This window comes from Henckelia pumila, chromosome 4 (assembly GCF_033568475.1).
Source record: "Henckelia pumila isolate YLH828 chromosome 4, ASM3356847v2, whole genome shotgun sequence".
NCBI lineage: Eukaryota > Viridiplantae > Streptophyta > Magnoliopsida > Lamiales > Gesneriaceae > Henckelia > Henckelia pumila.
In genome coordinates, this window is record NC_133123.1 from 141,654,243 (window position 1) to 141,677,783 (window position 23,541).

General features: G+C 36.5%; 2 protein-coding genes across 3 annotated transcripts; both read right to left on the minus strand.

Moving 5' to 3' along the window:
• Nucleotides 1-6,225: 6,225 nt before the first annotated feature.
• Nucleotides 6,226-7,029, minus strand: LOC140866564 (probable calcium-binding protein CML41). Its single transcript, XM_073271582.1, has one exon. The coding sequence runs from the start codon at nucleotides 6,954-6,956 to the stop codon at nucleotides 6,354-6,356; it is 603 nt and encodes a 200-aa protein (XP_073127683.1). The 5' UTR covers nucleotides 6,957-7,029; the 3' UTR covers nucleotides 6,226-6,353.
• A 1,038-nt stretch (nucleotides 7,030-8,067) lies between these two features.
• LOC140860742 (uncharacterized) lies at nucleotides 8,068-12,294 on the minus strand. 2 transcript variants are annotated; one of them, XM_073263747.1, is made up of 10 exons: nucleotides 12,180-12,294; nucleotides 12,003-12,037; nucleotides 11,670-11,721; nucleotides 11,434-11,598; nucleotides 10,627-10,715; nucleotides 10,077-10,251; nucleotides 9,775-9,903; nucleotides 9,551-9,706; nucleotides 8,974-9,068; nucleotides 8,068-8,278 (listed from the first exon to the last, which is right to left on the minus strand). In XM_073263747.1, the coding sequence occupies exons 2-9, from the start codon at nucleotides 12,014-12,016 to the stop codon at nucleotides 9,033-9,035; spliced, it is 816 nt and encodes a 271-aa protein (XP_073119848.1). In that variant the 5' UTR covers nucleotides 12,017-12,037; nucleotides 12,180-12,294; the 3' UTR covers nucleotides 8,068-8,278; nucleotides 8,974-9,032. The 2 variants fall into 2 exon arrangements, with proteins under 2 accessions (XP_073119848.1, XP_073119849.1); XM_073263748.1 differs by lacking the exon at nucleotides 11,670-11,721 and having other exon boundaries at nucleotides 12,180-12,292.
• Nucleotides 12,295-23,541: the final 11,247 nt, after the last annotated feature.

The window sequence follows — 23,541 nt, forward strand, 5'->3', positions numbered from 1 at the left end:
CGGGATTTGAGTTTATAAAACAATAAAATTATTTTTAATAATAAATTCATATACTTTACTTATATATTTTAAGTTTTTTTTATAATTTTTTTATAAAATATCATTTATCCAAAATTTATACTATCAAATTCCAAAATATATTTTAACTTTTTGTCAAACAAAAAATAGAATTTCAGTTCCATGGATTTTAAAATCCAAATCCAAATTTCATTTTTTAGACATTCAAACAGACTGTAAAGCAAACACATTTGTGAAAAAAAAAGAAGGGAGAATGAGTCGTAGCCCAGTTTTTTTTGTGTAGCTGTAACTATGGGTGCAATCGAGTCGAGCCGAACTCGAATAACATACTACTCGAGCTTGAGCTCGACTCATATGTAACTACTCGAACTCGAGCTCGATCGAGTAGTAAATTTTGTACTCGAGCTCGAGCTCGAGCTTGAAAATTATATATATATATAAATAAATAATATATGAATAAATAAATAAATATAATATTATATATATATATTTTTGAAATAATAATATTATATTTATTAATAAACAAATAAATATATAAATAATATAAATAAATAAATAAATATAATATTATATATATATATTTATTTATTTTATATTTTTTTATATATGTGTCTTATCGAGTAGCTCGCGAGCTACTCGAGCACATAGATTTAAAGCTCGACTCGAGCTCGATTGTATGCTCGAGCTCGACTCGAGCTTTGACCGAGCTACTCACAAGCTGCTCACGAGTAGCTCGATTCGTTTGCACCCCTAGTTGTAACTGCTTGCACAACCAATAAGGAATTCATAGCAATCTGGACATCCTCGAAATTTCTATCGTAAACAAGTTTTACCCCTTCTAGAATAGCTAGTAGCTCACCATGTACAAGTGAGAGGGGTTGATTAATTTGTTTACCAAAAGCCAATAATAGTCTTCCGTGTCTATCACGTAGCACTCCACCAATGCTATACCGATCCATATTCTCGTTAACACAAGCATCAATATTAAATTTGAGCTTACTCTTAGCTGGAGTTTCCCATTTTGTCTCACGATGTATTCTCAATTCTGCATCATGGATAGCTACCTTTTTCCTAGCCTTTCGAAATTCTGTAAGCAAAGGAGAACTCCAAGATATGGCTGTTGGCAGTGGGTTTATGCCATCTCCATGTATAAATTTCTGTCTTTCATTCTTGGGATATTCCTCATTGTGGAACATTTCTTTCAGGCTTTGGTCTAAAAAAAGAAAAAGAAAATTCCTCAAATTTTGAATCATTCTTTTTGCGCTGTAACCTATACGAACTCTCATTAATCGCATTAAAGTTTCACATAGTAATTATTCATACAAATATACAATATAATCAACATCATGTTTGCTAAAGTTTGAATTCTCAAATTGTGTAAATGAGAGCTCTTGCTATAATGCATTTGGAATTTTTATTTGCATTAAAAGTTTCTCAAATTGTGTATTGACATATTCTCTGATACTTGGATTCCAAATTTGTTTTCACCGTTGGGCGCCCCTTCGATTCGATGGATGCCTACCTCTAAGGTGAATCGTCTGATTTGTAATGGAGAATGGGATCGGGAGTTTATTGCTGATAATTTTAATCCCTTTGTGGCGGATTCCATTTTCAAAATTCCCTTGCCTTCGAGACCGTCGAAAGATACCCCATATTGGAGGTATGATGCAAAAGGTAAATATTCGGATATAGATTGCAAAGGGGGCTGTTTCAACAACTGGAGAAACCAGTTATCTCAGAAATTATCCAAGAATCTAGATCGACAAATATTGTAGCACATTTTCTTGCTTCTTTTTCTTCTTCCTCCCCTTCACCCTTATCTGGGTGAATGGTGAGTTTTCTTATTAGTTGGTTGAGCTTGTATCGAATGATTTATCTTAATAAAATGTTCACAAGTTTGCCTTAAAAAAAAAAAAAAAGTTTCTTGGTCTGGTTAAGTTTCTCGGTGCTCTATGAATTTAGTACATGCTAGCACATGATGGCCACGGTCCGTACCATGTGCATGCAAGATCTATGGGCTCAAACATCTCGGGTGAAAAAAGTTTGGGCCTTTAGATGCACCCTCCAAGCAGTAGTATCGACCATTTTGAATTTGTCGTCTTATATATAGTCGCGCATAGCTAACCCATTGGCTAAACTAGTGATTTTTTGGTCGTCTTTATAAAAAAAAAAAAAAAAAAAAAGAAAAAGAAAAAGAAAAAGAAAAAAGAATTCCATCAAATATGATGGCCATCGTGGTTGATTCAAAGTTGGGAACATTAGTTTAAGGGTTGTATAAGTCAAGAAGAAATGACAGTGTTAAATAGTTAACACACATACGAGAGTCTAATAAAAGAAATTGATCAATATAATGAAACTGTGGAAAATTTGTTAGGACAAATATTGGAAAATTGGTGGTGAATGAGATAAATGCTCATTGTCTCACGTCGATACGTCGATAAAATGTGGGAACATATGTCTAAATATATAGCCTAAATTGAGACAATGGGTTGGGCCCCAAAGGGTACCCATGTTTGTTAAGAGGAGCGGACTTAGTCTAGGCTAGGTTCGAACCATTAGCCACGCGCCGCCACCGTCCGACCGGCCGGCTCGGGCGAGGGCTTGGCTTGGCTCGCTGTTTTTGATCGTGTGGATTATTGATTGATTGCAATTGGTTGAAATTTTCGTTACATGAAACTCATGAGAAACACTCCTTATCATAAAATATTTAAATGAATAACCATCAGTTAATTCTGAGGCAAGAATAAAATCTATATATACTTGTCTTCATAGGTAACTTCTAAACTGCATGATGCTGAAATTCAAAAGACCCACTGTGAACACGAGAATTAGATGAAGTAGAAGTTAAAACAAAAAAATTTAAAAAAAAAAAACATTTTCTCAAATAAAGCTAGCAGTAAATTAATTTGTACCAACAGCATATGATGCAAATATATATATTTTGCAAACATCAAAATAGCTTTCGAAACTAGAACATAAAGAATACGACACCATAATTGTTAAAAAAAACCATTTTTTTTCCTGAGAACTTATCGAGATATTTGGAGACGTGGTTAATTCTATGATTCTGTCCATAGTTTCATGCTTTAACACTATTCTTAACTTGCAGACTAGGAAACACATATATACCTAAAACTAACATCCAAGGTGTATATATACTTATATTTATTGATGGTAATAAATATTGGACACTAAAGTCCATGAACTGTACAAGTACTCAAGATCGACGAAATATGAATTAAACACACTGCACACAAGTTCTGAAAAAATGTGAAACGCCGTCCGGCGATAGAACCCGGGTCGTCCGGGTGACAGGCGGGGAACTTCACTTGCGATAAATTATATACAACAGAGTAGAACATAATTAATAGTCGATAGTTATTATATGAATATCCATCGATAAAATATATATAGCGTCGGTATTATGCGTGATGATGCGGACTTCAATTATCCAAGTTTACAAACCGAGTATTATGAGTATTATGCGTGATGATGCGGGACATCGATGCTATATACAGAAATGTATGTGAAATATATTTTAGAAAAACTGCAGTTTTGGTCCTATATGTTTTTTGCTTTGCGATTTTGGTTCTTTATATTTTTATATTTCAATTTTAATCTTGCATGTTACGATTTTTAACAATTTCAGTCTTTTTTTTTTTTTCAAAAATGCTTACGCAGCACTATACACGTCAGCTCCACATAAGCGCTACATTGATGCCACATCAGCGCTAAAAAAACTAAAATTGCCAAAAAAATAATGAACTAAAACTGAAATCTAAAAATATAGAAGACCAACATAAAAAGTGACAAACCTAAAAACAATTTTTCCTATATTTTATTTACATGCCTCGATGTTTATGAAAACATGAAATAATACCACAAATAATTTAGAAGCAAAATAAATGTACACACAGGCACATAAACCTTTACTTTTCCTTTGAAAATATTTAGACTTCACATCAAACCATCGCAAAGAATGACAACTCAACTTTTAACTTTACACTTCAAAAATAAACATTTTCTCGCGACCTATGACTCAGAAACTTTCATCTGCTTTCTTTATGGTGGCCTGATCAAACATTATACAAGGATATTCAGGTTTGAAGGGGCATTATGACCCGAAGGCCTTATCCAACACTCCGTCTTTGGAGAGACATTATGACCCGAATGCCTCATCCAATACTCCGTTTACCTTATTTGGCGGGGTATTAGGACCCAAAGACCTTATCCAACACGCCGTCCACTTTATCGTAACTTTACCACAAGCCATAAATTTTTTTTCCTCACCTCAACCTTTACACAAAATTCAAACCCAAAACACATCGCAAAATTACACAAACATAAACAAAATCTCATACACACGCACACACACCAGCACACAATACACCCACTAGAACCTCTAATACGCGCACAAAACATGCAGAAAATTAAACACACACACATCACATATAAACACACATGCACCCACACGGACACATTCTACACACGCACACCTCACGCATACACACACACAACCAAATACACATGCACACACGCACTTTATATTCACCGTATATGGGTATAATACACGTATACGCACTGTATGGCCTCCAAAATCTCACTTTTTTGTTTGGATAAAATCTATATATAAATCATGTATTTTGCATATCTCATACACATACATTTAGATAATAAAAAAATACAATAAAAATAATTTGAAATCTATATGACTTCAACAGTACATGAAAGAAACGAGTTTTTACTTGTCTTTCATCGAAAAACAGGCGATCTGGAGAGAGTTTCTTTGGATCGAAGATTAACCGAGACGCGAACGGATCAAAAATCTCAAGCTTGAAGAACCCTAGTCGCTCCTCACTTTTGTCTCTCTCATTTTCACGTCTGATTAGAGATGTCAATTTGGGTTTCGGGCCAACCCGCCCCGCCATTACAAAATGACGGGTTGGGTTGAAGAATTGATTGCCCGTTTAGAGGTGGGCCAAAACGGGCTGGCCCGTTTGGGCCGCGGGCCAATGCAGGGCGAACAGACCCGCCAATTTTTTTTATTTTTTTAAATTTATATTATAATTAATATTTTAAATATTTTATGTATGATTGATAATTAACAATTTATATTGTTTTAAATGTTTTATATATGATTATAAGTTCTAAATAACTTATATAATTTATTATAATCTATATTTAATTGATTAATTTAAAAAATCTATATTATTTATAATAATTTATTTATTTTGAATGAATTTTTAAATATGTATATTATTTATAATTGTTTATGTATGATTTTTTTAATTTTTTTCTTATTTTAAATTTTTTTTTGTTATTTATTTATTTTTTGATAGATTGGCTCGCCCAACTCACAATCCATAACGAATTGGGTTGGGCTGGGATATTCCCAACCCACCATCAATTCGGGCCGCCCCGCCTTGCCTGATGGTGGACCGAGACGGGGCGGGACGGGCCGGCCCGAATTGACATGTCTACGTTTGATTCCTTTCGTTTTTTTGTTTTGTTTTGTTTTTCTTTTTATTTTCCTTTCCTTTTTCTTTTTTTTCTCCCTTTATTTTCTAATTTATTAAATTTAAGCCCCGTGCTGGCGTGCAACATAATTAAAATTTTAAATAAAATTTCCTACCAACCTAGTCCAATAAAGATAAAAGTTCTAGTATTCTACTTACTCATCAACTAAATAACCAAAAATAAAATAGCTTAATACTTCGATTCATGTCTAGGTATCTATTCACTTGAAAGCATCCAAACATCTTAATCCAAAATTCAAAAAATCTCAAAATCACGTTAATATTAGGCAAAACCATAAACTTTAAAATTTAACACAAAATATCAACATTTAAACTACATTCAATTAAATATCATACATATAGTCTCAATCGTTTAATTTTCCGGGCGTTACAATTGATATGTTGAATAAGATCTGATGCTGTATGCTCATGTTGATATAATCGAATTTCATTTTCCATTTAATTTAATTCACCTGCCCAAGCTAATATATGCGATTATAGTTTTAGTGGGAAGCAATAATGGTTTTTTAATTTGTGGAATAACGCACGAAACATATTTGCGATTTAGCTATTGTAGCTAGCATTCGTTAATTCAAAATTTTAAATATATGATCATTTCCACTAATTATTTTTTTTCGGTCTTTTTAATAGGAGTAAAACACAAACGAATTTCAAATATTTGATTAAAACAAGACTCAAAACTTTTATTAAGCAGTTTTTCGAGTCGCATGAAATTAATCAACAAAGTTTTAACAAATCCTAATTATAACAAATCATAATTACATCCATCGTACCATATATATATATATATATATATATTTAACTCATCATCTTCTGAAATTCATAAAAGTCGAGAGCACCATTTCCATCAAGGTCGTAAGTCCGAATCATGGCTTCGCATTCTTGATACGATTTCACGTCCCCGAGGCGCCGCAGAACGCCGCGCAACCCCTCCGGCGTAATGAAACCGCTTCCCTTGTCAACCTCGTACACTTCAAACGCCCGTCGGAGTATTACAACCTTATCTTCATCGCTGTCTCGTAGCTCCGCCATACGCACGAACTCCCCAAACTCTAGCCGCATGGAATCCTCGCCGCCGCCGCCGCCTCCTTTTCCCTTGGAGAACTCTCGTATGATTTTCTTCGCCTCCTCGTCCGACACCGTATCTCCCACGGACGAGAAATAATTCCTCAGCTCGTTCGCAGAAATCTTGCCGTCTTTGTTGGTGTCCAAGTACCCGAAAACCCGCCAGTACTCGTCTTCTTTGGACGTGATCGCCACACCTCCGCCACCGCTGCTTCCGCCGCCGTCGTCTGCGGGGCATTCAGTCGATGGACGGAGTCGGCCCGGCAAGCGTAAGCGGAGCTTGAAATCAGCTTTTGTGCCCATCAATGAACTTTTAATTCTCGAGATCATCGCCATTGAATTAATCAAAAGTCGAGAATATAGATTCTGTATTTCTACGGATTTATATAGAAATGGAAATCCAAATGATAAGTTGGGGAATTATTAATGGCCGAACAATTCTTCTTGTAACGTAAGGAATTGGGTTGGCAGGCCAGACCGACTTTGAGAAATTGCATGGCAATTTCCTCCATTTTCTTTGATATATATATGTGCATGAATCATGATTAACTAAAAGAGGTAAGAGTTTTTATTATTGTTTCTTATTTTTGAAATAAAGTAGAGTTATTACGTTTTACCTTTTATAAATCAAATCCGAAGCAGTTGATCCATGGAAATTTACAGGAAATTCTTCCTTTTCTTTTCTTTTCTTTATTTTATTTTTTATTTTTTTAATTTTTGGGTTTCCTTAAAAAAAAAATGTAATAATTGATATCCCACCCCCACCTTCTCTCGTTCGGCGAGAATTTTCCAAGAAATTTCCGAACATATCTGGGCAAACATGAAAAACTAGTTGATTAGGTATTTAGGTTCTTCTTTATTGCAATAAAAAAAGTGTAAGATTTATTTATTTGCATTAACTATTAATAATAATCTCCCCGTCTCATTCCTTTAGGTTGAATTTTTCTTTTTCATTTGTTCCAAAACTAAAGTCTAATTTACATGTTTAAAGTTATCTTTGCACTATTCTTTTACTAATTTAGTTACCTTTAATGAATTAATATCATTAACTACTTCTAAATTTTTTTTATTTCTATAAAAATATTCATTAAATAAAGATAAAATGATAAATTTTTTTTAAAAAAAAAAAAATTTACTGTCACAAATACTTTTTTTAATTTGTGTGAAAACACAAACTTACTCATTGATATAGGAGGAAGGGAATATTAACAAGATGTTGATTTCACTCATAACAATAATAAATTACTCTACACATGCATGACTAAACTTCTCCGTTTCAACAGTCTAGTCAAAACGAATCTTGTTAAGATTCGCAAAACAAGAACACCGATTTAAGATGTAATATGTGAAACATTAATTTAAGATGTAATTAGTACAAGCAAGGGACGATAGTTAAATTAAAATTGTTTAAAAATTGTAATGAGAGCCAACGAAAGACGGACAAGGATAAACACCACCACATAATTACATAAATAGTAATATGCAAGTTCCACAATCAGGTTGAATCCAGTGTACCTGACATAAAAACGCTGCAATAAAAATTATAATAGGTCCCTATAACTCTCTGACAATAAGTAGAACCGGTCTAATTACCAAGCCCAGATCAGATTTACACCCCACCATTACCAGCAGAGCCTTCGGTGAAGACACTTTCATTCCTTGCACATTTGACCCAAAAAAAGGGTAAGAAAATATTGCACAACATCCAAACGAATGTAAACATATTCAATTAAAAAAAACGTGTTAAACTAAAATAAAAAGGTCATTTACTAGGAGAATCGAAAATTTTACCAAACATCTACGCTCATACTACCAAAAAGCCACACAATCACATTCTCATCATCGAAATTCGTAAACAAATAGCACCACCTATTTTTGGTTACACAAATAGCACAACTTTTAACAGGGGAGAAAATCACATAATGTCACACTAGTAGAACACGACTCCAACTAAAATGATATCTTAAAGCTATAGATTTTTACATAAACATTTTCAACTAACGACATACATCACATAACATATTGATCAATAAAACAAGTGACTCCCACACAAAAACAATCTTCAAAAGAATGCATAATTTCATCCCATCTTCATAGGCAATATCTCAGTGATGTATTTAAAAATGGGGATTTACCAATATTTGTGAAGTCCACTGAAAAAACCGCATCTATTGATAAATCTCAACTTTTAAATGGACTGAGAAATAATCAACTAATGGCAAACTACAAACATCACATAAGGTAGTAATGGACAGAACATATGATTTTCAGCTAAGAAAAATGTAAGACTAGAATACATAAATACTCAACCAATGACAAAACAAAAGAATGAAAGAGGAACACATTGTGGTACCATGGGCGGGTAGTGAGGGGAATGATCTTCCACACTTAGGGTGTCTCGGGATAATATTCCTAGTGCCCAGCTGGTATAATAATTTCTTCATCATCCTAAAAATATATAACCAAAGTTGTATCCAAACTTCATATGCAAACGGGAAAAAAAACGATAAATAAAATACATTATAGTCATTGATGATGAAAATATATTCCTCTTTTGCCTCTACTCAAACCTACTCTTAGCAATCATGGCTTTGATATATGAAATATGCTTCAAACTTAGTTGAAGGCTCCAATTATGCTTAGAGGGTAGCCTTGTTCTAGCATCACAAAACATCAATCCCATCACAACTCACAGAATATTCAAGCATTCACTTAAGAAACAATCTATCACAAGAATAAAATTCCATTTGATTACGACAATTAGAACATGCTGAGTCGCTGACCAGCATGACGCATAACTATGCTTTGTCTTTTATGTTAACCCTCTACATTTCATCACTTGTAGATACTGACTTCTGATAGACAAATTCACGAAGTAAATTGAAACAATAACAAAAATTGAGTAGGACAAAATGTCGAGGATGCTACACCTTGATCTCACAAAGCAAAACTTCACTCGGACCGCCAACAACACCTCGAAAAAGACGGCGCTCAACGCTTTCATCACTTCGTGGCCAAAATGTCAAGTAGGCATACATAGAAAGTAGGTTGAGCTTGACAACCTTCTCGAGATAGAAATTCTTTTGCTGTAAACCCAAATGACCAAAATCATTAAGCTTATTACACAATAAAGGCTATCAAATAATTGTCTAACCTTTTTCTGATTGTAGACATTTAAGGCCTCTTTTGCCCAATCCCTGGCATAACGGTCATGATCCGCATAAAACTGTGTAACGCCTCCACCGCATTGAGCTTTGCGTGGGTCCATATAAATGTCACATAGCTGTGAACAAATTTAAAAAAGGTTACTTTTTGACATTCACACCTAAATAAAATATGAAGTATTAACCCAAATAACTATCAAGTAATAATACAGCAAAAAACTTGCAGAGAAAGTCTACTTTCCCTATGTCATTGTTTCGAATCACATCTTGTAGAAGGCAAAGAACAACATACTCTGCGTAGGTCTGACAAATCAGGATCTTCCACTGACCGATATCCTGCAGATTTACTATACAATTCAATCGTACTCAGGTATACATTACCTTCACCAACAGCCAAGCCATCATAAGCATCAACCACATCACAAGCATCAATCACACCATCAGAAGAGTAATTTGGAAGGCCAAACCTTGCACATTTATCCAAAAAAAAAGGCCAATAAGAGAATGTCACATGCATGAAGGCACTCCCAGAAAGAAGTGCAAACATATCTCACTAAAATAAATAATTAAAAAAAAAACATTTAAGAGAGAATATGAAACATTCATTAAACATCTAAAGCTCGAAGCCTCGAACTACCAAGGCACATCATCAAATTAGAACATGTCCATTTCCGCTCACGGCGATCTTAACTGTGTAACATATAATAAATACTCAAAAACACAGATACATCACATGACATATTAATTATCGGCACATATGATCTTTCAAATTAGACAATCTTGAAGCTGAAATGCATAAACTCAGCTACCGACAATAATAAAATAGGAAGACATTAAAGTACCATGCACAAGAGAGGTGATCTCCATCTCTTGTAGGTATGCGAGGTGGACATTCGATGTGGTATTCTGGGATCAACATTTCATGGCCATCCTAAAAATTTACAACAGAACTTAACATCCAAACTTCATGAGCCAACGAAAAGGCGCATAATGATAAAAAGTTAGCATTTGATGATTCCGTAGTTTTCCTCTTTCACCTATTCAAGCCTAATCTAAAATTATGGCTTTGATATATGCTTCAAACTTGGTTGAAGGCTCCATTTATGGTCAGAGCTGTAGCCTCGTTCAAGCGTCACACGACATCAATCCACAACACAAAGAATATTATGTATTCAATCATTTAATTAAAAAAAATCACACCGCAACGAATACCTGTCCATTTAACTACAACATTTAGAACTTTAAAACTAACATGATCGTTATATCTGCTTTGTCTTCTATGTTGCCTCTCTCCAATTCATTCATACCTTATAGCCATTGACTTGACTCTTTTGATTGACAAACCCGTATAGATATCGTCAAATTAACACAAGTGATGGTCCCCTATTTCGAAAGCCAAAAAGAACTAGCAAATCCAAATTCAATAACGAACAAAGGAATTTCATCTAGGTTTGAATTAGTGAGCCTGTGTGGGCCGTGTGGCTACACTGAAGATGGGTTTTTCAAGATAGCAAAGTTTAATTTGGCATCACTATAAGCACGAGACTTAGCCTTGGTCATTCAAATAAACCAGGAACAAGGGTGGTATTAACTCGTCAGTTGAAACAATAACAAAAATCGAGTAGGACAAAACAGCGAGGATGGTACACCTTGATCTCACAAAGTAAAACTTCAATCCCATCAATCTGAGGATTAACAACAGCTCGGAAAAAACGGGGATCAGCACTTTCACCACTCTTTGCTCGAAACGTCAAGAAGGAAAAATCAAAAACTTGGTTAAGCTTTATAAGCCTCTGGAGATGGAAATTCTTTAGCTGCAACAACCCAAACGAACAAAATCATTAAGCTTATTAAGCAATCGGGGGATTTAAATAATTTGTCTAACTTGTTCCTCGTTGTAGACGTTTAAGGCTGCTTTTGCCCAATCCCTGATCTCACTGAAATGATCGAAATAAAAAAACGTGCGCCCTTAATCAAATGGAATTGTACGTGTGTCAAAATAGGCATCACATAGCTGTGGACAAATTTAAACCAAGTTTAGTTTACGACATTCGTGCATAAACATGGCACGTGTAAAATAGAGCCCCAATTAACAATCAAAAAATAAAAACAACAACAGAACAGTAAAAGCTTGCGGAAACGTTATCTTTCCCCAATTCTGTGTGGGGAAGAGCTACAAGGAACGAATAATAGGAGTAGAGAGCACAGAACAACGTACACGACGTAACTCATCACGACGCATCGCACGAATCCCTGCAAGATTAGGATCCCAGTCAACTTTCGGAGTCAATTTGGCCCCAATCCCAATCAACCCACGGCAAGCTTAGCATAAATTCAAGACAGGAAGTAGAAAGAAAAAGAAGAACAAAACCAAAAAATTATCGCCATCTCTTACCTGGTTCCGCCATCGGTCCTGCTTGCGGAAGGAAAATACGAAGAGAACGAAGTGAAATACAAGTGCGATTGATCTAACCCTACTAACTAGTTCCGCGTCCGGTTCTCAAGAGCGGCTTTTATTATTATAAATATAAACTAGCATCCAAACACATGCAAATTGACATAATATATAAATGTTATATATTTATTTTATTTTAAATATTTGATTTGAAAAAACAAAGATAGTGGGAAAAGATGGTGGGAGATAAAGATAATGGGTTTAATCGTTTGATTTGAAGAAACAAAGATAGTGGTAGAATATAGTGGGAGATGAAGATAGTGGGGTTGAATTGTTTTTGTCCATTTTATCCAACAACAATGAAAAGACAAAGGTATTTTCGAGGGTATAAATGTAATATTATAATGTAATATTATAACAGTGTCATCATTTGCATAAATGTAAACACACACATTAAAAAATATTAACAAAGGCAATAAAATCAAAAAACAAACAAACAAACAATAATACTCGCTTGAAATTAAAAAAAGTTTGAGTATAATTTTTGTGTTGGGTTGAAAACTATATTTTACCTAGATTTGAAAAATAAGACATACTATTTATAAGTATTTAATTTAATTTCAATTTTTTAAATCAAAAAAATATTAAAAAAAACCCATAACACTATTTAATTACTCTAATACACCCAACCTTAATAAATAGTAAGAGATTATACAATAGTATATTATGTTATATTATATAATTGTCCTGTTAATTAATTAATTTGTTGGATTTTGTATTTCTCAAGTGGACTAGAAAAGACAAAAGATATGATACTAGGCCTTTCACTTTAGGCTATGATTTATTTTCAATTAAAATTAAAGGGGACAATTCCTAAACATATCCCTGTATTTTTTTCATTTTCCGTATTATATCCCTTTCATTTTTCATGTTCCAAATATATCCCTGATTCATTAAATAATTTTTTGAATTTGTCCTTAAAACTAAATAATGTCCATTCTACCCTTTATTTCCCTATTTAAAATTTAAAGGCTTAATCCCATCATGCTTCCGTCAGTAAATTAAAGCAGAATACCTCTTTGACCACACTGTTGTCGGGTTATGTCCACCGGGTTTTACAGGTTGTTCCTCACAACCAAACCACGCGATCGCAACTGATGGTTCCTGACACAGACTCCTTCAGCAGCAGCCAGCACAGTCCTATTTCATTTTCTACCTTAGGGCATATAGTAAAAGCTTAATTTTTTAAATAAAATAACATGATAGAGAAGAGCTTCGAAAATTTATTCAGACAACATATTATTACATAAATCAACCTCCTTTGAAGAGGAGGAGATAACTTGTTTAGCTACTCATAGTAGCCTTGTTCTTGAAATACATAAAAAAAAAAACTTAATACAATAGAAAGAGAAATATTACAATGTTTTATTTGTAAGAAAACTGAAGAAAATGATCGATGTCTTCAGCTTCCTTAAAATCCTGTATTTATAGCCGAAGTTCCACTCGTTTCACCGAGAAACTTCAGGAAATCTTACAGCTGTCTTGAATTCTTTATGCCATTATTGATGGCATCTTTTACTAGTGGGAGTCACATGCCCGATGGTATCTTTTACTAGTGGATGAGTCACATGCTTGACTTTTTATTTTGGATTTATTCTCCTCACATGTCTTCTTTATTGTTGTCGGGGCATCTTTTGCTTTTGCAGTGGGCCCTTGGGAAAACGCGGTTTTGGTGGTCCCTGTCCACTTTTGCTTGTCTCGGAAAAAATTTTTCGATCCGTTCGGGGTTTGAAGGTTTTTTCGAATTCTGGCTCCTTCTGGTTTGGACATTTTGGGCAGATATTCTCTGACCATCTTCTGATATGAGCCATGTTACAAAATTTTCGGCGAGTTTCTTTACTCCCCGGCAGCTTTGTTGTTCCACAAAAAGTTTCTCTTCTTTTCGAAGAGTTCTTCCGCAAAAGCCGTAGTTTTTTCTGTCATTGTGTTTAACAGGAATGATCCGTTCACAGAATTTTGATAAAATTTGAACGGAAACTTGACCTTATCCATCTCGGTGAGACAAACCCAAATACTCCATGCCCGTCTGGTTAAAATTTTATTTTCTCCAAAGGTGGACACCAATGGTATTTTTTCAGATATATGATCCTTGATAAATCTTTGATTATTCATTTCAGGTCTTTTTAGCTTGATGAAATGAAAGGGCTCGTGTGATCCTTTTCCTGTTGGTTCTGGAGCTGCACTAAAGAAGTATAACTCGAGCACATCTCCTCTGAACAAATGATCATTATTTGCCCATGTTTCTTGGACTGCTTCCTGAATCCATTTTGGTAGTTGTGATATTTCCTGGAAGCCTAGTGAAGTTGTATAAACTGAGGCTAGAGCCCCAAATTCATACCATAGCTTTACATCCTTAGGATTGACATTGTTTTTTAGCCAAACCCTTGGATATATTCCTGCAACATCAATCCTGCAAGTGATCGGGTTGATTTTACTTCTTGTACTTAATTTCTCCCATCTTTGTTGATAAACCTGAAATGGAAAAATTACATTTGGGTTAGTATCAATCTTAGATTTGCCCTTGTCAGTGAGGGGCCTAAGATTGATCTCTTCCTCTTTTACCCCAGAGGCGGAGGGTTGACTTGATGAGTTATCCTTATCAATTGTTGCTTTATCTAGATCATCAAAAGCTGATGATAGATTAGCGCTTGTTTCTTGAGTATTAGAATCCTCAACATATTATTTTACAATCGGTGGTTGTATTTCTTGATTTTGAGAAACCAGTGGTTTTTCTATGGCACACATAATTGGCCCTTGAATAGCAGCCCATAGTTGAGTTTGAGCTTGCATACATCCTGTGATTCGATTAGATACTTTGATCCGATCAGCTTGTTGTAACCTGCCCGTCATATCGGCACTTATGACAAGCTGGTTGAACTTGGTTTGAAGCAACTCAAGGTGTTCCCTGAGATGCCTCTGCATTTTCATGATGGAATCTACGTCACTGCCTTCCATCTCTTGTTAAAAAATATGCAAGAATATTTTCATGAGATTTAATAATAAAAATATCAAAATATAATTTTGACATAAAGCTTGCCATCTTAATAACCTAGCCTTCTCAGGTTTAGATTCAATCTTATTCCTTAGGAAAGCTTTTACCTGAGTGTTATCAACCTTCAAAGTGAATTTTTTAGCAAGTAAAAATAATGGCCATTTTTCGAAAGCCCTTTTAACTGCATAAAATTCTTTTTCGTTGATATGTCATCTGATAGCCTCATATTCTGAAAAAATATCGCTATAGTATCTGCATGATATTTCTCCATCCGGAGTGATCTTAGTAAGAATTGTTGCCCACCATTCGTCACTGACATCTGTAAATAACATCAAATCATCTTCATCCACGGGTATAGCCATTTTTGGGAGATTCTTACATGTCTCCTTTAATTGGTTCACCCCTTTAGTATGTTCATCGGTTCATATAAACTTTGCATCCTTTTTTAACAAAGGACTAAACACCTTTCTATACATTTCCAGATTATTTATGAACATCCCTGCAAAATTAACTACTCCTAGAAAACTTTGGAGTTGTTTTACATCTTTGAGTTTATTTGAAAAATTCTTTACCTTTTCCACAATATGAGGTTGTAGAATTATTCCAGTTTCATCAATCTCAATTCCAAGGAATTCAATTTTTCTTGTTGCTATGACTGCTTTCTTTTCAGATAAAACCAGTCCTTCTTGTGTACAAATTTTAGAGAAAATCTGTAAATGTTTAATATGTTCATCTATGTTTTTTGATGCTATAATATTATCATCAATATAAACAAACATGAAGTTGAAATAATCTTTAAAAAGATTATACATCTTTCTTTGAAATATTTGGGGTGCATTAACCAATCCCATAGGCATAACTTCCCAGATATAATGTCCTTGTGGTGTAGAGAAGGCTGTGAATTTCTTACTGCCTTCTTCCATTCGAATCTAGTAAAATCCAGACTTACAATCAAATTTTGAGAACACTCTAGCATTTCGTACACAACTAATTAGATGTTCTCTACTGGGTGTGATGTACCCATCAAACTCCAGGATTTTATTAATACCTTGGTAGTTAATAACTAACCTGGGTTTTCCTCTTTTTATTTCACCATGATTTCTGACCAGAAAACCTGGGCTGTTATATGGTGAAACTCCTTCTTTGATTAGACCAAGGTCCAAATGTTCCTTGATAATCATTCTCATATCCCTTTGATCTGTTATGTTCATTGGGATAGGTTTATATCTGACAAATTCATATTCTTTGCCTTCCTTTAGAGTAAGACTGACTTTGAGTTGATTTCTATCCCATCATGCCAAAGGATGCTCGTTGTAATTTTCTTTGAGCCTTTTTTTGATATTTTCAAGGGATACCTTATTTTCTAACTCTATATCTCTGTGATTTAGAGTTACTTTGAGAAGCTCCATATCCTCTGTTTGGAGTTCTTGTTCTGTTGTTATTTTCAACACGGTTTCTCCAAACCTTCTTGGATCTTTCATTTTTGGGTGAAAAAGTTGTCCTTTATCACTAATGTAGCCAAAAATCACTTGTACTCGACACGTTGCTTCCGCAAAGTTCGGAGTATGAATAAGTCCTTGTACGTTCCCTTGGGAGATCTTCAGTGGGTTGTTCCTACGTCACAAAACAAAGTCAGAGGAGCCGGGAGGGTTCCCGGCGAAGGCGCTCTGACGCTCAAGTCAGCGATTACTCAATGAATAATAATCGAGAGTAGAGCGATATAGTGCTTAAGAAAGTGTGTACCTTAATAATGAGGTGACTTGAGCTATTTATAGATATTCGGAGAGTTCCATGGGCTTGAGCCTCTTATGGGCTTTTATAGAATTCAGAGCCTGCTTGAATTAAATATATATAATATTTAAATAAGCTTGGGCCTCAAAAATATTTGGAGTGGACCTTCATGATTGGGCTCAGGCCCATTTGAATTTTTAGGTGTAACCTATCATAGGCCCCCCACTCTCGGGCATGTCGCGTGTGTGGAGAGGTTCGAGAGTAGAATTTTTACCGGAGTATTGCCAGAAATTTAGTTGCCGAGAACGAATATTGTTTGCCACTGCGAAAATTACGGGGATCGACCTGCCCGGTCAGGTCGCGGGGATCGACCTGCCCGGTCAGGCCCCCGAAAGCTCTTCAGATATGGAGAAACCATGATGGAGAAATCGTATTAGGACTGTGATACAGTGGAATTAAAATCCTGGTAGAATAATAATAATCACCATGTAATTGGATAGAATCAAAATCCTACTAGAATATTAATTGTAGAATCCCAGTAGAACTCTATCAACTACGGCTATTATAAATTCAACACCAAAGTATGTTTACCACAACGTTCTAACCCAATAAATTTTTCTTATTTGTGTTTGCAGTACTCGTTCCGCTTATTAAAAATAATCAAAGGGAAAGAGGTAATCAGTATGTTAGGTATCAATTTCCACCACTTGATTTAAAAATTGATATATGTGATATTTATTTATTCTCTATCACTTTGTTTTATTATCTGCTTCACGCGCGAACTTCTCCATATCTATACTGTTTGTCATATGTATGTGTTTATGGTGCGTATATGCATGTGTATCATGCCTTCCACTCCATTGGTTGTCCTCGGCTCCCACATCTATGGCCGAACCTTCGGCGGCGTTCGATGAAGAGATGGCAAGGTATGGCGACGAACGTGGTGTTCTTCATAATCCAGCCATGGAGTTGCGTTCCGGATACGTGAACGCGCCCAGATCTGGATGTGATTGTAGAGGGAAACGAGTCGGTGAGGCATGGTGGCGGGTGATGTCCCGGCGAAGGATTCCCGTCGACGTTCCAGCCATGGACTAGCATATAAGCTGTCCAAATCTGGACTCAAAAGGAAGAGAGTCTGCGAGGCACGGTGGCGGGAAATATCCCGGCAAAGGATTCCCGTTGATGTTCTAGCCATGGATTAGCGTATAAGCTGTCCAAATCTGGACTCGACGGGGCTAGTGGAGACGGGGGTGGCGCTGCACGGTTGTTGGCTGATCGAAGATGATGATGCGTGGCAAGGATCGATCATTGATGGCTTACCGATGAGACCTGCAGCTGATGAGATGTCGTCGAAGACGCGGTTGATGGTGGTGCATTTGTGCCGAGACGATGGAAAATGATGGCTTATGGATACACACGCATATACATAGGATATACATATTCTGCAATATACTTAATAATTGCAATAAAGCTTTGGGTGTTAATATTTGTTAACATTCTTGAGTTGATTTACATGCTATTATTTTTTGGTAAAATTTATTTTAAAAATCATTGCAGGGCATCCTTTACGAGGTAAGGTACTTTCGGTGTTGTTTGCTAACCGAGATACTTATCCCTCGTCGCCCCCCGGGGTCTCGCGATGACTGTGAAATTGACGAGTTTCTATCTCCCTTGAGTTATTTGAATTCTTGCGATAATAGTAGTTCCCAAGAGTCTTTGGGAGGAGTGAGCGAGCGTCTTCTGGACGAGTCTGAGATTTTAAGCCCATTCCAAGAACTTGAATTATCATCTAGACATATTCTTAAGATTCCAAAAAATGGAGATTCATGTCAAGAACCGCCTCCGGGATATTTTACTGTATATCTGGAGTACTTTAATTTTGGTTTCTCGCTTCCTCCTCATGCCCTTTTGATAGAAATTGTAGATAGTCTTGGGGTGAGTTTAAGTCAATTAACACCAAGTGCGATTCTTCTTTTTACGTGCTTCCTATGTAGAGTGAGCGAAATTAAAATGTCCCTAACTATAGACTTATTTTATGCGCTCTTCTCGTTGCGTCGTTCCATGCCGGGTTCCTATACTTATTTTCTACCTCGCGGAGATTGTAAGTTTTTATCTCGTTGTCCATCTCCGAAAAGCAATTGGAGAAAAAAGTTTGTTTATGTCTGGGATTATGGTTGGGAGGTTCCCATAGTATGGAGTCCGGGCCACCGGAGAATTATTTTTAGCAAAACTCATCGTGAGTTGCAACTTGAATGTCGCTCCTTAGGTCTTTTCAAAAAGTTGGTTGATCCACATACTTTGCTTGCTGGTATTTGATTTTTCATTCTCTTGCATGCTATTGTATTTTTTTCTTTAAATAAATGTACCTTGCTCGGTGTAATTTGAGAATTTATTGTATTTATTTATGTATTATTCTCCTTGTTTTTTAATAGGGAAAAAAATAAGTTTGGCGGAGGTCCGGGCGTGCATAGAGAAAAATGAGAAAGATGCGTCAAAAATGCTAAGAAAAGACTTCACAAAGGAGCGAGCTATCGTTGGTTCTCAAGAGCTTCCCCGGAGGAGAAAGTCTCCCGGGCCTTCAAATCATGCTCAGCGTTCTGGCCCACCATCCAAACGATCTGATGTGCATGACAGAAATACTGGCGGCAAAAGAAAAGATGTGGCAACTGCACCTGACATTGATGCACGCAGTAAAAAGGTTGAAAATTCAAGAGACCCAAAGAAAAAACGTGAAGACGAACGAGTAATTGATCTGAAAGCTCTCGAGGGTCGTCACTTATTCGTGGAAGGGGTGAACCATAAAAATAATGCTGGATCTTTTTGGGATTTGAAAGATTCAGACATTGGTTGGAGAACGGGAGCGGACCTGATTGGAGATCATGATAGGTTGCATCTACTACCACAACCTACCGAAGTGTTGACTCGGTCTCTTGCTTCGTTCGCCTTTCAGGTATATTATTACTTGCTTGTTATTTATTATGATTTGTTCATAATAAATAATTTTCTTTATCTATGGGTATTTACAGATTTTATCGCTTGCTCACACTTTTCAATTTCGAGAAGAAAGGTCTCGAAATTCCGAGAAAAAATTTGATGACGAGCTGACGTCCTTAAGAGGTGAGTGCAAAAGACTTGGCGAAGAAAACACTAAGGCTCAAGATGATTTTCTCAAGTCGCAAAAGGAGCTTGAAGAAAAATCCAAAAAGTACGATGCATTGTGCAAGGAGATGGAGGAACTTAGAGGGAAATATTCTCGTGAATCGGAGACCGATGAGATTTTTCTCAGTTCGTCAATAGGCAAGAATCTCTTGCGAAACACCGGAGAAAAAGCAATTGAAGGCTATCGAGAATCCACAGCTTTTAGAGATGAAGTGATTCAGCGGGCGATTGTTATTCATGATGAAGTTGTTGTGGATTGTAGCCAAGAACTACGGGATACTAAACTAGTTCCGGAGGAAATTATTATGATGATTCACCCTAAAATTCCGGAGCCTAGAACTGCAAGAGTTGAGGATGACTCGGATCCTCCCTTAGGGAATTTATTGGGAGGACTGGGTGATGAGGAGATGATCGAAGCTTTGTGTTCGAATTTTTAGCTTATACAATCAATAATGACGGTGTGTGTCGAAGCTACATGGAGTCTACTCTTTGGAGCCGTGGAGCAGCTTAGCTTTATTATTTCTTGCCACTTTTGGGCAAAATTTTTTTTGTAACAAATTCAAAGTCATAGACTTTGTCTGTTCTTTTTGAGTAAGTAAGCAGTTGGTGGAGGAGCAAAGAAAAAACAATAATTCCTTTATATATATATATATATATATATATATTCAATTTTGTCGATTATCATATCTCTTTTGCATTTTGAATTTGCTATTGCATACTTGTTTGATGAATAAAATATTATTGCTTTAATATTGGAGTACTTGGGAGGGGATCAGTCTCCCAAGATTTTGTCTCATGGGGAAGTCCTAAACCCACTTAGTACGTGGTGAGGTATCCCGGGACTTGTAATATTATTATTTCGTCTTGACCTCTTACAGCGTCATAATTTCAAATGTCCCATGGGGCTGTCCAAGCCTCTTATTGTTGGGAATATTTTTTTATGATTGCTAGGGTCTATGATGTTTACATCGTAAGTAAGCGTTAGTATAGGAGAGGGGATATGATAAGCTTTCGACAAAGTGATCTGCTTGTATAACAAAATAATCATATTAGTTGAAAACTACATAACAAAATTGTAGTATCAAAACATAAAGAAAATATGCTAGTAACAAAAAAGGTAGATTTAGCCTATTATTGGCGAGAGTTGCAGTTTATGCATAAAACTTCTTCAGGTTGGCCACGTTCCAAGGTCTGGGAAGTATTCTTCCATCTGAATGTTGGAGGCGATATGTTCCCATCTTCACAATCTCAATTACTTTGTACGGGCCTTCCCATTTTGGGTCTAATTTACCCACAGGCTTCAAGATGTCGGATTTTCTCAAGACCAGGTCTCCTACTTGGAAAGATCTTGGTTTGACTCTGTCATTGTATGCTTTAGTCATACAAGCTCGATATCTCTCGGCTCGTGTCGAAGCTTCATCTCTCAGTTCATCCACCAAGTCCAATGAAATTCGGAGGGCTTGGTCATTCCCAGATGAAGTGTACTGTTTCACTCGCCATGATTGCTCTCCGATTTCGGCAGGAGCCATAGCTTCCGCTCCGTAGGCCAGGTTGAAAGGAGATTCTCCAGTTGAAGAGCGTGGAGTGGTTCGATATGCCCATAGAACACTTGGCAACTCATCCACCCATTTTCCTTTGACATTGCCTAGGCGTGTTTTGAGGTGCTGTAGAATGGTCCGGTTGGTGACCTCGGTTTGCCCATTTTCTTGAGGATTCCCTACAGAAGTGAAGAACTACTTGATAGAGAGTCCTTTGCACCAGTCTTTTATCTTCGCTCCAGAGAATTGAGTTCCATTGTCTGAAACCAAGGTTTGAGGAATGCCAAATCTGCATACTATATTCTTCCATAAGAAATTGATTACACCTCTCTCGGATATTTTGGCCAATGGTTCAGATTCGACCCATTTGGTGAAATAATCCACAGCAACTATCAAAAATTTTCTTTGTTCGGTAGCAGGAGGAAAAATACCTACCAAATCCATTCCCCATTGAGCAAAAGGTAGAGGACTTTCCAGGGGTTGTAAGATTGTAGCCGGCTGGTGATGGAAGTTAGCATGCTCTTGACATGGGTGACAATGTTTCGCTAACTCAATAGCGTCTTGCTTCATCGTTGGCCAAAAGTACCCTTGGCGCAATGCTTTCCCCGCGAGAGCTCTGCCAGCTAAGTGATTTCCACATATTCCTTCATGAATTTCACGGAGCACATAGTTTCCCTTAGCTGGCGTTAGACACTTTAGGTAAGGTGAAGAGAATCCTCTTTTGTACAGTTCTCCGTCAATGATCGTGAACCGAGCAGCTCTCACTCTAAGTTTTCGAGCTTCGACTTGGTTAGCAGGTAGTTTTTCCTGCTTCAAATAGTCGATTATTTCATCTTTCCAACTAGGTTCTTCGCTGTCAGCACAGAAGATTGTAACATCACTTCCATCAGTTTTTTCCTTGTCATAAGTTAGGAATGTAATTTCTCTATTATCAATGTTGGCCAAGGAGCTTGCTAACTTGGCAAGGTGGTCTGCTGACTCATTTTCTCCTCTAGGTATCTGCTTTATATCATAGCTGTCTAAACGCGAGAGAAGCTCATTCACTTGAGTGAGGTATTCAAGAATTTTATCTTCCTTCGCTTCATAATTTCCATTAACCTGACTGACAATAATTTGGGAGTCACTGTGTATCGTCAGTCTTTTTGCTCCGACCGACAGGGCCAATTTAATTCCCATGATGGAAAGCTTTATATTCTGCCTCATTATTCGTTGCAGGGAATAGAAATTTGACGGCATATTGAAATTTATCTCCCTGTGGGCTCTCCACAACTATACCTGCACCGTTTCCTGTAGAGGTTGATGATCCGTCGACATAAACCATCCATGTCTGAGTGGAGCTTTCTTCTTGAGTTACTGTCATCTCTACTAGAAAATCAGCCAGAATTTGTGCTTTAATCGCTGGACACGGACGATATTCAATTCCATATTGGCTCAGTTCAACAGCCCACTTAACCATTCTTCCTGATGATTCAGGACTCGAGATAATTTGTTTGAGAGGATGATTGGTGAGTACAATTATTGGATGAGATTGAAAGTAAGGACGTAGTTTTCTCGCTGCAGTTACCAAAGCCAGTGCCAGTTTCTCGATCTTTGTATATCTTAATTCTGCCCCGTGTAAAGTTCGACTGATATAATAAACTGGTTTGTGCTCACGTCCTACTTCAGAGACCAATACTGCACTTACCGCCTCCGCAGATATTGCCAGATAAATCAACAGGGTGTCACATTCGTTTGGTTTTACCAACAACGACGGAGAGGTCAGATGCACTTTCAACTCGTCAAATGCTTGCTGACACTCTTCTGTCCATTGAAAACCTTTCCCACTCCTCAACATTTTGAAAAATGGTAAACCCTTGTCTGCAGATCTTGAGATAAATCGGTT

Coding starts and splice junctions, on each gene's coding strand:
- LOC140866564 (XM_073271582.1), bottom strand. CDS start 6,956: ATGGCGATGATCTCGAGAATTAAAAGTTCATTGATGGGCACAAAAGCT.
- LOC140860742 (XM_073263747.1), bottom strand. Junction 9,904..10,076: donor ATTTGTCAGACCTACGCAGA/GTATGTTGTTCT, acceptor ATTTGTTCACAG/CTATGTGACATTTATATGGA. Junction 9,069..9,550: donor TTTTGCTTTGTGAGATCAAG/GTGTAGCATCCT, acceptor ATATATTTTTAG/GATGATGAAGAAATTATTAT.